General features: G+C 38.0%; 1 protein-coding gene across 2 annotated transcripts in view; it reads right to left on the bottom strand.

Moving 5' to 3' along the window:
• Positions 1-14,906, bottom strand: part of Ctnna2 (catenin alpha 2) — a 1,122,097-nt gene that overhangs the window by 883,791 nt on the left and 223,400 nt on the right. For both annotated transcript variants that reach the window (XM_036182154.1, XM_036182155.1), the window contains exon 3: positions 9,495-9,690. In XM_036182154.1, the coding sequence (XP_036038047.1) occupies positions 9,495-9,690 (196 nt within the window). The remainder of the gene's footprint in view (positions 1-9,494; positions 9,691-14,906) is intronic.

The raw sequence follows: 14,906 nt of genomic DNA, 5'->3' as shown, positions 1-14,906 counted from the left end.
GAGTAGGCAATCTTACATCTTCTCGAGGGTATGAAGGGCTTCCTTCTCCCTTCGGCTGTTGTGTGTCATGTGATATCATCCATTTGTTAACAGTCATTAAGTAAATATTGACTCGGTAAAAATAAAATATATAGCTATTTGACATCAATCTCTCAGTTCATCTGTGAGGCTAGTTCAAACAAGAGAAAAGCCAAGGGCTTAGGCACAACTAATAAAATGCTGCACCATCACCTCGTTTTAGAAATTGGGGCCATGAAGACACCCCTGCTTTTTCACCTGCACTGCTGTCACTTTGAACCAAGATTTCGCCATTAATGTGGGGTCACGGTCACTTACGACTTGACACACACCCCTTGACGTCAGAGAAATTCCTTAATGCTTTTTATTTGTAATTGCCCAAACAGAGAGAGGTCAATAAGAATGCTGAGGTCTGAATTGAAGGTAGGAAATCCAGGACACTCACTGCTCCCTGGTTTCAGAGGAAGTGGAGATGTAATAATGGAAGGCCAAGGGGGAAGTTCTACTTTTCTAAATGCTGAGGCATAGGACCAGAGGCTGTGCGTGAATTTGGCATTGAAAAGAAAGATATAAAACAAGTACTTTTACTATTCAAAGCACAGTCTACTTTTGAGTCTACTTCAAATCTAAGAAAATTCTAGAACATGCTGTTACATATTGAAGAAACAGAGGATTCTTAGATTGATGATTAAACCTGTTCTACTATGCCCAAGGGGTGAATAGTAATATCAGTTCTTTTTAGTAAATTAAAACAAAAATGAAATCAGATGAGAGATTTAAAAAGTTGCCAATGGCAAGCATGTCTATTAAACCTTTCCAAACAATAAGCATCTACGGTTTACTAAACCCATCTCTCTTACTGTTCAAAATAATTAGATAATTTTATGTAATGGATATAACTCATCTTTTCTATAAAACATGTGTGTGTGTATGTATGATATGTATGAGTTCACACTGATGTGTGTTTACATGTAGAAGTCAAAGACAAACCTCAGGTGTGGGTCTTTTCCATCTACCTTACTAGACACAAGGTCTCTCTCTTGATATGTGCCACTACTCACACAGGCTAGCTGGCTGGGAGCCTTGGGGATTCTCCTGTCTCCTCTTGCCATCTTGCTGTAGGAGCTCTGAGGTAAGAGTGCCACTGAGTCCAGCTTTCTGTGTGCTATGGATACCTACTGAGCTGCTTCCCCTGACGACCATAAAGCCTCTCTAGACTTGGTCTCTCCCCTTTATTTGATTTTCATGTAGAGACACATTTCTTAATTAAGCATCTCATGTTGCTACCAGTTGAGCGCTTCCCTTTCTGTTTACAGTTATGGCTTTCTTCTTTCTCTCTCTGATGTAGGCTATAAAACACAAACAAGGAAACAATTATACTCAATATTGTCTCTTAATGTTTCTCCATTATTCTTCTATTACTTTCCTCCCATCCCTTGGTAACCAACCAATGCATCTATTAAATGCCACTGTGTGGAAGGCATTATGTTACTCTCCCCAAAGATACAGGGTAGCTCACAGTCACTCAGCTATGTCCCAACTATCTACACAGACAAAAAGAAATAAGTACTGTAAACAGTCCAAGAGTGATAAAGGCAGGTCTATATAGCTTTCTTGCCTAGCTCAATTATTATACTATCTACTGTAATTTTTCAGCATCTATCCCCTGCCCACTTCACTACCCCCTGCTTCTGGCATTTCATTTGTGTTTCATATGGACATGTGTGTATGCATGTACATTTGTATGCATATACATGTAGATACCCAAGGTCAATAGTGCCTTCCTTTACATGTCATGTCTCTCAGTGATCCTTATGTTTACAGCTTATTTATTTGGCTAGGCTGCCTAAGGCATCCCTGCTGTCCCATCCACATGCCTTCTTTTTGACTACTATCTTTGTCATTTTCTGAAAATTCAGCTTTAAAAGTAATGATGCCACCTTTCTTGCAAAATCTAAAGTGTTCAGTCTTCTGTGTTAGAAAAATTTGACATGCTGCCACCATCCTAAGTGTGCAGATGGACCACGTTCTCCTTCATTAAAAGTCTGATTTCTTCAGATTTTAGGACTCTACCGTTTCTCTTCACTTTCCATGGCAGCTTTCCCTTTATAATTTATTTATATCCTACTCTCAATTCCAAATATGATTTTTCTTCCCAAATTGTACATTCATCCTTCCTCTCTTCATCATCTAATACACTTACTCAAAAGAACGTTATATTTCTGGGATATCCATTTATCAACTTCAGAGACTTGCAAATCTTGTTTTGCAAATGTCCCATCCCCACAGCATCACCATCTGCTAGGGAGGGCTCCTCATTTATCAATGTCCAAAATCAAACTGGTTTTAACTCTGGTCCCACTGTCCCTTAAGACTTCCCAATCATGTAGCCTATGGCCCACACAAGAGCAAATGTTCACTCTTATTTCCTTTCAATAAAATTGGAACTGTATTGATTGACTCCTTTCTGCAATGCTTGTAACATTCAGTTTTTGTTTCTCTTCTCATGACTGTCCTCACAATCATGGGTTATGAAAGCACTGTGCTTCTGTTTAGCTTCATATGCTGTGTGGTAACTATACATGAACCATGTGTCTATACCAGGTGTTTTCTGATTCAGTCACTTTTTCATAAACTTGGTGTATTGGCTAAAGTTCTATTGCTATGAAGATACACCATGACCATGCAAATCTTACAAAAGAAAACCTCTAATTAGGGCTGGCTTACAGTTCAGAGGTTTGGGCCATTGTCATCATGAAGAGAAGCATGGCAGCACACAGGCAGACATGGTGCTGGAAGGGTAGCTGAGATTTCTACATCCAGATTGACAGGCAGCAGGAAGAGAGAGTAATCACTGGGCCTGGCTTGAACTTATGAAACATCAAAGTCCATTCATCCCCCAGTGACACATTTACTCCAACAAGATCACACCTACACCAATAGGCCATATTTCCTAAAGATACTCTCTATACATTCAAATTTATGAATCTAAGGCGGTCATTCTTATTCAAATCACCACACTTGGCATGTTAATCTTTCAAAACACCCCTATAGAGGTAACAATCAGCTACTTACCAGTTTCTAGCTTCCTTTCTCCCTCTTTGCCTCCCTGCCTTCCTTCTATTATGTTCTGTAAAATAATCTTAGTTGCCAAACTTCCTCAGTCTTGACCCTCCCCACCATCTTAGAATAGTTGAAATTGTACCTTCATACAAAACTGCTCATCATATCAGGTCTTCTCTGTCCATCCTCACTTATCCACAGCCTTTGTAAATGACTTAAAATCCTCACTCCACTATTACTCACCAATTTTCAACAAACATTTACCTTTACCATCACATTTTTCTTATTAATTTCATCAATGTACCTTCCTTTTCTCTGAAACTTCTTTAATATTTAACTGTCTCATAGACAGGACTGTAATTTATCATCTTACATGTTTTCTAGGAGCCTGTAGTACATCATGATTGGAAAGCCTGCCATCATAAGTTGTTGCCAATCTATTATATTTTAATGTAAACTATCAGGCTGATTCTCCTATATAAGTTTTATATACCTACATCTAAGTAAACTACAAGGTTGGGAGCTTTGCAAAATAACATTGAGATTTAAACCTTGCTTGACAAAAGGATGTGTACTTACTCAAATATTTAATTTAAGATAAAACAGGCACTGTTTAGAGACACATACACTTAGCATCGATCACCTGTACCTCCAGCTAACAGGATCAATCAACCATCTGTGGGCACATTATGCAGATTCAGAAACTTAGTCCATTTGTTCAGGAGTAATTTGTACAGAGGTATCAAGTGCAGAGCTTAAAACATTAATGCCCAGGTCATACTCAAGGAATCTGATTTCTCTGACAGGAAATGGATAGTAGGCTTCTAAAAGCTTCTTGGATGATTCTGATACTAACCAAAGATGTGCTTTCAGTTCAGGAAGGTCTTGGTGGTAAATACTTTATATGGTTTAAGCTTTCTGGGCACTTCATTGTATAGACGTGTTTATAGCAGTATCTGTGTTCTCTGCTTTTGAAAAGTTTTGCTATGTGTGGTTCATATGTACACATCTATTCTCTTGTGACATGCAGGGCCTACATACAACTCCCACCATCTCTGTATCATGCAAAGACAATCAGTCCTCAGAAAGACCATTGAATGCTAACTTGGTGCTTCAGCAGCCTGCATGAGAGGATTCAGGCTTCTTATTTAACAGGCAGGCGATGAGGTCTACTGGCTAATGGTTACTGGGAGAGGGAAAGTCATTTTATTCAGTGATGTGACCATTGGTAAGTTGCCTATGCTTCTGTAACTAACCCCTTATTTATTCTCCTATAAGCAATACAACTGAACTCACTGGATCACCACAAAGAGAAAAAGAAAATCAAGCAGGAGAGCAAGCAATTTCCAAAGATACAGAGGAAATAAAAAATCATAATGTATAAATCTATAGTGGCATTTAAGTTTTTTCTCTTTCTTTCTTTTCTTTTTTTCCTTCCTTGTAGTGGGTAGCCATTCCAGCTTTGATCTGGAGGTTCCAACCCCCACTGAGGCTCCGGTAACTGTCATGCCTACAAGATGGGGCAAAGGGAAGACCCTGAAGACCCAGAACCTGGATGTACCTGCTCTCTTGGTTGCTGGACCCTGGATGCTGGAATTTGACTGAGCAGAGCTCTCCAGAGAACAGCGCCAGACTGCACCATACCTTTCCCAGACCCTGTAAACTATCCCTTCACTTGTAAGTTACCCCACAAAATAAATCTCCCTTTTAACTACATGGAGTGGCCTTAATAATGTCACCAATACTTCCTTTCTTCTTTTCTTTCTTATGTGTGCATGTGTATGTGTATATGTGTGTGACTGTGTCTGTTTCTGCGTGCACACACTAGGGTACCAAGGTGTGCTTATGAAGCTCCTAGTACCATGTGGGTCCCAGACCTGGTGGCAAGACCTTACACCTGCTGAGTCATCTCACCCAATAGAAATTAAGTTTTTAAAATGCCTTTGACCTCTTTGAGTGAAAACAACCACCTAGGGTAAACACAGTCATTCTTTACATTTGAAAACTGGAGACACCAACTCTTAACATACTTGGGTGATTTAGTCTATGTCATCTAGTTATTTGCTAAAGTAATACTAGAATTTTAAATCTTGACTAAGCTTCTAAATATCTAATGAATTCCCAGGAAAGCCACTGTGTAGGTTTGAATGAGTATGGCCCCAGTAGGCTCATATATTTGAATGCACCAGCTGCTGGATGAGTTTGAGACCTATAAGAAGGTGTGACCTTGTTGGAGGTGCTGTGTCACTGGGCATGGGCTTTGAGGTTTCAAAAGCTGATACCAATGTCAGTGTCTCTCTTGGCTTTGTGCTTGTAGGTCAAGATGTGAGTTTTCAGCTACTCGTCTAGCAACATGGCAACCTGCCTGCTGCCATGCTCCCCATCCATAATAGTCAGGGATTAACCCTCTGGAACCATAAGCTCCAAACTAACACTTCCCTTTATATGTTGTCTTGTCATGGTGTTTTGTCACAGCACTTGAAAGGTTACCAAGACAGCTTCTGATTTCAACATCACTCACTGTGTGTTAAAGCATCAGGCTCCTGGCTAGATGGCTAGTGTAGTAATCACTGTCTCTATGCTGCTGAAGTTCAAACCCAGCCTTGGAATCTTATACACTTACTCAAGTATTTTATTTAAGATAAAACAAGCAGACAGTGCGCGCGCGCGCGCGCGCGCACACACACACACACACACACACACACACACAATATAAATTTTGAAAATGTATTTTGATACATGTTCTTCATGCACACATCATCATATCCTTTTTCAAAGAATCCTCTACAGATTGTAATTTGAAAGTATAAATTTTCTGTAGAATACACTAGGTCTAAATGATAATTACCATGCATTCTGAGCACCTTTCATATCAGGCATGCATCCTAGATTTAAGAAGATAATAAGTTTTCAGGTGACAATAAATAAATTTAAACAAAACTAAATTTAACCATGTTAAGATGCAATAAACACATTTTAAATGCATAATTTTGTATAAGTCCTTAAAAGATTAAATAATTAAAACTACAAACATCCAGGAGCTATAAATAAACAAAATTAAATGAATCTATACCAGAAATCTGAAAATGGGCATGTAAACCCTGTAGCTTCTCTTTATGCTGGAAAAAAAAGTGGCAATGTTTTGAAGATTTTGTTTGAAAACACACAAAAAAGGCTGAGGATGGAAGGTCAGAGGTAAATCACTTGTCTAGCTTGGGTAAAACTTTGCGACCAATGTCAGCACTAGAGAGCATGAAATAGAAAGTGAGAAAGAAAGACAGGAGAGAAGAAAGGGGAGACAGAGAAGAGGAAGAAACAACATGAGTGAGGGGAGCATTTGGATGAGAGTGAGGAAAGGAAGGCTGCATACAGGCAGGAGCACTTTTCTATCCAACAATAAGGCTGATAAATTTGTTCCATCTATATAGCATTAGGTAAATAAGCCACGCATGGGCACTGAAGAAAACACTTTTAAAGAAACAATTACTTCCAAATGTAAATGTTCCCATAATTTTTATCTTGTATGCTAATAAAACTATATGTGTGTATGATGGAAGCCATGATACTGTACTTAAATGTCAAATAACCAAGTACTCCTGCCCTCATCCACATCTTTTTTCCACAGGGTCCTTTCTTCTTGTCACTCTGAAAATCAGCTCAGGTTCTACACTGTGCATAAAAGCCAAAATAAAGAGTAATATGAAAACTGACTGAAGCCAGATGGGCTACAGAAATCACACAGTGAAGAAAGAGCTGAGTTGTCATTGGGGAAGAGGAGAAAGGAGACAAGAAAATCTGCTGGCACAGTAGTGGAACCGGAGCTTGCAGACTCCATTGCTTGGAAAGAGTTACATCTCTGACAGAAGGTAAGAATCTAGAGTGTAAGACAGATACCCAAAAGCAAGGACACTAAAAAGGGAGTTTTGAGCAAGCTTTTTACTAATTTGACTGTTACTTTACATGGGACACTGTTCAGAAAAAGGAACACTTGGCCACAGGGTTTCATACAGGTTACCCATAAGCATCAGTTCAGTAACAGGAGATGGATAACACAGAGTAATCTTCAAATAATCTTAGAAGATCAACCACTGTAAGCTGTTCTAAATTAGAATCTTGTTTTCTCAGATCACAAGGGAAATCTAGCCAATTGATTATTCTATTGGAGCTACAGTAATTTCATATAGGCTTCATGGCAAACAAACATCAGGTTCCAAAGACTGCAACTGACTTAGAAGAAAAAGAAAAATGAAGAAAGACCTAAGGGACTGCTGCAGAAACTAAACAGGAAAATGTATTAGCAAAGAAGACAGATGCTTAAAGAAGTAGGGAGACCAAAACTCTCCACTGTAAATATGCTCAGTACCTTGAGAACACTGAGGGCTTCACAGGTGCAAGCAATTGTCAGACTGAGCACATCTTGTATTTTTTTACATGTGCACATTAGTATACATAAGAAAACAACAGCAAAAAGTCATTATCCAGGGCACAGAGGCATGAAGGCAAGCAGATGTCTAACCATACTTCAGGAAAACATTAACTTCCAAGTGCAGTTAAAAACTTAGAGGTAGTCATACTTTCAGTTCACATATACACTTGTGCTCTGTTCACATAGGTGGAATATGGAACATTAAACATGTCCTGTAGAAGCAACAATTTGAGTCAGTGTAATATAAATGAAGTTAATGTTTAGGAGGAGGAAGGCAATAAGTAGAATAGTGGGATGAAGTATAGTGCAAAGCTGGGAAGAAAGCTTAGTGGTTAAAACTCTTACCACAAAATTATGAGGACATGGTTCTAAATCCATGTAAATTTTGGGTGAGTGTGGTAGACTGCCAGTAATTGTAGCCTTAGAAACTGGAGACAGGGGTTCCACAGAGTAAACTGATAAGAAATACTGTCTATATTGGCACAACCCAAGTTTTATTGAGAAATTATGTTTCATTGATGAAAATGGGAAATCAATAGAGGATGTTTTTTTCACATCAAACGTGTGCCCCACAAACATAGAGACCAAGTGCATGTGTCCCCCGACACATGCAAAAAATATGCACACACATCTGTACATCATATACACGAGAAATAGGAAAAATTTCTGTGTCTGTATGAAAGGAAGGAGGGTTTTTAATTTAGGATACTAAACATTCATCTATGAACTGCAAAAGACAGGAAGATTGCACCAAGTATAAATAGCCCATTCACTCATCCAAAAATTATTTAATGAAACATTCCTTTAGACATTACAAATCAGTGATCAACAAATAGTTTGGTATATGCCTTCATTAATTGAGAGTGCAGTCAGATAGAATGTCACTTCTACTTTGACACACTTCAGGACACCTTGCCTAGGGAATGGTGCTGCTCCTAGAAGGCTTGGTCCTTGCACATCCATTACCTCAGTTAAAACAATTCCCAAAAGAGTGTCAAATGTATGAAATCTCTTGAATCTCTTTGTCTGGTTGATTTTAAGTTGTGTCAAATTGATCACTAAAGCTATCACATACACACACACACACACACACACACACACACACACACATATGAATATGTTCATTTATTTAAGCATAAGACAATAGTAATTTTGTTCACAAGAGCAAAATAATGAAGTCTACTCCAAAGTCTGTGAACATATATATGATGGAATATTGTTTAGTCATGAACAGCTGAAAGAATGGTATATGCTACAATGGTTGCTGAGGACACTGTACTTAATGAAATAAGCCAGTCAGAAAAAGACATACTGCAGGATCCCACTTCTATGAAATAGCAAGTGTTGTCAAACAGATGAAGAGTGAGTCACAGAGACTTTAGGGAAGGGTAGATGAATAGTTGAGTGAATGATAACAGTTTTACTTTTCTAAGATGAAGAATTTCTAGCAATAAGTTTTTCAAAGATGTGCGTAGACTTACCAACAATAAGCTGTAAATAAACCTTAAAAACAATTCAGATAATATTTTTATGTTACATGAATTTTATTGCAAATAAAAAATGTTCAAATGCCAAATAATCTATATGTTAGCTAGCTAGATTTGTGAGAATATAGTCTAAAAAGATAATTAAATGATAACATGGAACATTTGTTCCACATGGTTTTGCATCCTCCTTAAAATATTGAGAATTCAGCCATTTTATAAGGATGGTATATTCCAAATCCATACCAAGGTAAGTTTAACAGGAGAATTTGTTTTCATCTACCAAGAACAAGCAATAGGAAGATTTCTAAGCAACTGTAAAAGCATGATATTTTGAGCCATGTCCACACTTCAACAGCAAAATATTTATGCAATTAATCCCAGCAAATATTGTAAACGTCATGTGCAGAGAGCAAACAAGGTGAACTATCCCTTTGATTCTAAAGAACAATGTAGCGCTCACACAGCAACCCTCAGTATCAGTACCATACTATTCCACCTACCTTGTTTCCGCACATCCTCTACAGCAGCCACCAACTCTTCTTTGAGGTCTTGACTTTCTTTAGCAATCTGTTCACCCTTTTCCAGAAAGTTCTGAGTAGCTTGTTCTACAGATGCTGCCAGTACATGGGCTTTCTTTGACCTCCCTTTCTTTTTACCTGATGGCCCTTTGTTGCTTGTGTTGACAAGTGTTGTCACCTGAAACACAAAAGAAAATCAATAAAACCATTCTGTAAGACTTTCTAGAGATCAGCTGTTGGTTTCTAATTTCTAACTATCCATTAAGGCCAGGAAAAGTTGTTGGATCATTTAGAGCTATGGTTACAGGCAGTTGTGAGATTCCCAATCTTTGTCCTAGGAGCTCAATATAGAACCCATGCAGGATTAAGTTCCCTTAACTGCTAAGCCTTAGCTCCAGCACTAACTCCTTTCTAAATACTATAACTTGAACAATAAATTGCCAATCTTCTCTTACTACTATATACAGAAAACTACTTAATTTGTTAGTAAAGCTTTTCATATCTTTCAAACAACTTGTTAAGCACTGCAGACACCAGAACCTTTATTCTGTACCTGAGAGAAATCTGAAGGCGAGGAATAAATTCAAGTGTTATACAACATGTCAATAACTGTTGCTATTTTTTTTTTTAACTACTGAACAAGGAACTTACCAACTTCCTAAGAGGGAGATTTTTGTGATCTGTTTCAATTTATACATATCATGCTAAGACCCATTAAAGCTTTCTTTCAGTTATTAAAGAAGCCAGTCTAAAGAAAACTTCTATCAAATTGTACAGTCATGATCTTACTTCACATCATGGAGCAGGCAAATATTTTGGTCAATGTCATGATCAATGTTCATGGTCTTTTAGAGCCAAAGCCAACACCAAAGGAAGCAAAGCTTTAAATCAACATGTATTTTGATGGTCAGTATAGATAAGACCACTTCAGAAGTGGTCAATACAGTATTAGGAGTTCTCTTTTGATTAATCAGACACAGTAAGTTATATAAACACAAGCACATTTCAGCAAGGACATGAGATTAAAACGTAACACACACACAAAAAAAAAACCCTAATATCCTTAAAATTAGAACTCAGCCAGTGGCAGTTTTACTGTAAACTGTGCAGGTAATGAGGGACACATCCCAGTCTTTTCAGTCCCAGCTATACAAAACAATCACCAAAAGAAAGGTGTACTTGTCACAGGGGTTGCTTTTAAAGACATAATGAGTACAACAACATGCTATGCATCCAAAAAGATAAGGTTCTAGAACAGTCCAATACCTGGGAACAGCATTCACCCCAAGAAAGCAACAAGGACCACTGGAAAAATTTCATCTTGTTCTGTGTACTTTTCACCAGATGAAATATTTGCTATTTTCATCTAGTTGTAATGCATTCTCATCATATATGTAGTTCTGTGAATATTTGTGATCTATGTTGTTACACTTTTCAAATTAAAAAAAAGAATAGAATGGGGAAAGAAATATTAATTTTAGATAGATTGACTTTTTAAAAAACTGGGAGCTAATCATGAAGCTACCAAATAGCTGAATATCTACATAACACATTCATCTCTTATAAAGGTAAACAAATGTCAACTCTTCTACTAACTCAGTGCATTACTGTATTAGGCACATGGAGAAGATACTTATAATAACAAAGCTATCTTAGCTTCCTTCATGTTGCTCCTTAATGAGGGAGACTCTCCTCTAGGTTCTGTGGCCTCACCAGACACATTTAGTTGGCTAAGTCTACAGTAATAACATGAATTCCCTCCTATTGAGAAGGAAAATAGAAGTGTCACTATTGTACTTTTGGAGCAATCTTGATCTTGACATTTTGGATACCTAAATAATGGCAATACCAGTTGACATTCCAATGTGGATGCAATAAATATCACGGCACTAAATCCTGCATGAACACCTATAGGCAATTAATGACTATAGGGAGAGAATCAGGTTTCTCCAAGTTTAAGCTTCTAATTGGTTAGCAAATATCATCAGTACTGAAAACATATACATATGAGCAACACTAAATCAAATCAGCATGTGTGTGTGTGTGTGTGTGTGTGTGTGTGTGTGTGTGTGTGTGTATTGTGTGTAAGTATATGTAAGAGTAAGAAAAACCGAGATGAATCTGGGGGACAAGACAGGGGCTGGGGATGATTGTAATGTACAACACATACATGATTTTATTAAAATTTATTAAAAGAATATTCTCAAGAAAATGTAAAAAATATAAAAATAATTTGAATGTGTATAAGAACAAAGAGGAAGTTGATTTTAGATAATTGATAAAATCATTTTGAAAAATCTAAGAATTTAGCAGTAACCCACAGCCATGAGAAAAATAACTAATACATCTGATGCATTCAAGGTTCTCATAATCTTGAGTCTATATTACCAGAGATATCTCTAATATATTATGTCTAGTGTTACATGGAGAAAATGATAGCATTTAACAAACAACACTTATGACAACCTACATAACTGTTTATCCACAACACTCCTGTAAGAACTCAAGATAGTAAAGATGTATATTTTTCCCAGATTAGACTATAAGCAGCACATTCTAATATATATATAGTCAATTCATAAGATGCTACTGAAGCTATGTGCTGGAATCAAGCCCTCCCCATCTATAGTGTTTCTGTCAGGGGTTTTGTCATACTGTGACCAGGGTCATTCAAGGGTCTCAAGTTAAACAGTCAACAAAGTATATGAAAAACAAAAGCATTTCAAAGAGATTATAACTTAGCCTTACTGAACATAGAAGAAAAGGAAATGACTCATTACTCATAAAGACAAGATAGCAAGTAGACATACAAAAAACAAAACAAAACAAAACAAAACAAAACAAAACAAAACAAAACAAAGAAATTCTAATGATCCAGAACTAAAAGCTCAACTATGTTCACAGCAGCATTATTCATAATAGCCAGAACCCGGAAACAATCTAGATGCCCCTCAACTGAAAAATGGATTAAAAAAAAAAATGGTACATATACACCATGAAGTACTATTCAGCAGTAAAAAAAAAAAAATGGCATCATGAAATTTGCAGGCAAATGGATGGAACTAGAAAAATCATCCTGAGTGAGGTAACACAGACTCAAAAGGACAAACATGGTATATACTCAGTCATAAGTGGATACTAGATATAAAACAAAGAATAACCAGACTATAACCCATAGCTCCAGAGAAACTAGCTAACAAGGAGGACCCTAAGAGGGACACCTGGATCACTCTGGGAAGGATTGAAATAGATGAGATCTCCATGAACAAACTGGGGGTAAGGGGGACAATGGAGGGTAGGGGATGGGGGATGAGAACATAAGGGAACATGATGGTCGAGTTGGAAAAGGAACAGAGTGGGAGAGCAAGGAAAGAGATACCATGACAGATGGAGACATCATGGGAATATGGAGAAAGAGGGTGCTAGGGAAGTTCCCAGGAATCCACAAAGATGACGCCACCTGAGACTAATAGCAATAGTGGAGAAGGTGCATGAACTGGCCTACTCCAGTAATCAGATTAGTGAGGACCCTAACTGTCATCATAGAGCCTTCATCCAGTAACTGATGGAAGCAGATGCAGAGATCCACAGCCAACCACCAGGCCAAGCTCCAGGAGTCCAGTTGAAGAGAGAAAAGAGGGATTCTATGAGCAAGGGGCATCAAGATCATGATGGGGAAATGTACAGAAACAACCAATCTAAACTATTGGGAAACTCATGAACTGTGGGACTGGACTAGGAAAGACTATCTGCATAGGCAAGACAGTTGTTTAGCTTGAACTGTTTAAGGGGCCCCCTGGCAGTGGGATCACAATCTGTCCCTTGTGCATGGTACGGGCTTTTTGGAGCCCAATGCCTATGGTGGGACACTTGCACAGCCTTGGTGCAGGGGGAGGGGCTTGGACATTCCTCAACTGAATGTGCCAGGCTTTGCTAACTCCCCACTGGAGGCCCTGCATTGGAGGAGGTGGGAATAGCCGGTGGGTTGAGGGGGTGGGGGACCTAGGGAAGTGGGAGGAGGGAGGAGAGGGAGATCTGTGGTTAGTATGTAAAATGAATAGAAATTTTCTTAATAATAATTAAAAAAACTAAAGAAGTATTAAAGAACAAAAGCACTATTTAGCCCTAAAGATACAATCAGCACCTATCACATAAGGGATTTTGAGATTTACTAACTCTTGCAATCAGCATCCCTATGGGAACACAGTTTGCTTTCAGGGGTCAGAGCAGCAAGGACATATTCTGATAGGAAAGTGGTAGAATGGAGCTGATGCAGTCCCTATGCACAGGGCTGGATATCCGGACTGGCATGGTCTTGGGTAAATGACACTTTCAGACACTGCAATGTCCAGTAACATCTGCTCACAGGATATCCTGGGGGAGATTTTGTGGTAAATACTATGCATGTCCTACTCCAAACAAGGATTCTCAAATTGACACCCTAAATTTTCCCTCTCTGCACACTGTCTATTCCTCTTTACCAAATGTACTGTTGTGAGAATAAAAACAGAAGAAAGCAGAGCCACAACAAGCATCATAAAGAGTCAAAGTCTCACTGCTGGCACACAGGAAATGTCCTAGGATTTTCCCCAGAAGTGCAAGGTTGGGTCTAGGGAGTATTTTAACCTATGAAAAAACACAAGGAAAAGCTGACTACTTTTCTGCCTTCTCCAATATTAATCATTTCTATGGTATATAGAAAATTTCTAGTTTTATTCATATTTATTAATGGTACACCAAAAATGGTTTGTATTGTGATGTTTTCATACAAACATGTTTCGAAATGTGTCCTTATTGTCTTGGTGTGTGACTTTTTTCTCACTGGGAGCATACTGCAGGGATCTCAGTGTGGACACTAAGGAGTTACTGATGAAATCATCTCATTTCACATGGGGATTTCTATGATGATATTGCTAAAATATTGGTACATTCTTAAAACAGGCTCATTCTTATGTTTTGGCCACTAAATTTATAATAATTATGATTTATCTTTATTCTGACTTGAAAAATATTACAAATTTGTGGACACTAAATGTAGTCTGTTTCTCTCATGCAACTGAACCCTCAGAACATCCAACTGAATGTTGGAAACTGCACCATGATGAACTGTTTATATCCAAACACATGGAAACAATGTTTTTTTTTTTTAAATGCAAATACTACTACAAATTGAAGCAACCTCAGTGAGCTGTAATGCCACCACAACAGCCACCTTTTGGCGGCATTGTTCTTTCAGATCTTTTCTAATCTATGGGACTTTGTGCCATACACATCAGTGATGATCACAGTGTCCTTTTGTGGCCCAAAGCAGCAATGTCTTTTTTTCAAAGCAAAACAGCAAATGTTTTGAACCAGAAATGTAAATTGAGTAGGAAGGCATTTGTCTTTTTAGAA

The sequence above is a fragment of the Onychomys torridus genome, chromosome 3 (genome assembly GCF_903995425.1).
Source record: "Onychomys torridus chromosome 3, mOncTor1.1, whole genome shotgun sequence".
In the NCBI taxonomy this organism is placed as follows: Eukaryota; Metazoa; Chordata; class Mammalia; order Rodentia; family Cricetidae; genus Onychomys; species Onychomys torridus.
The sequence above is the reverse complement of the archived record's forward strand: the minus strand, read 5'-3'. Positions and strand labels throughout refer to the sequence as shown.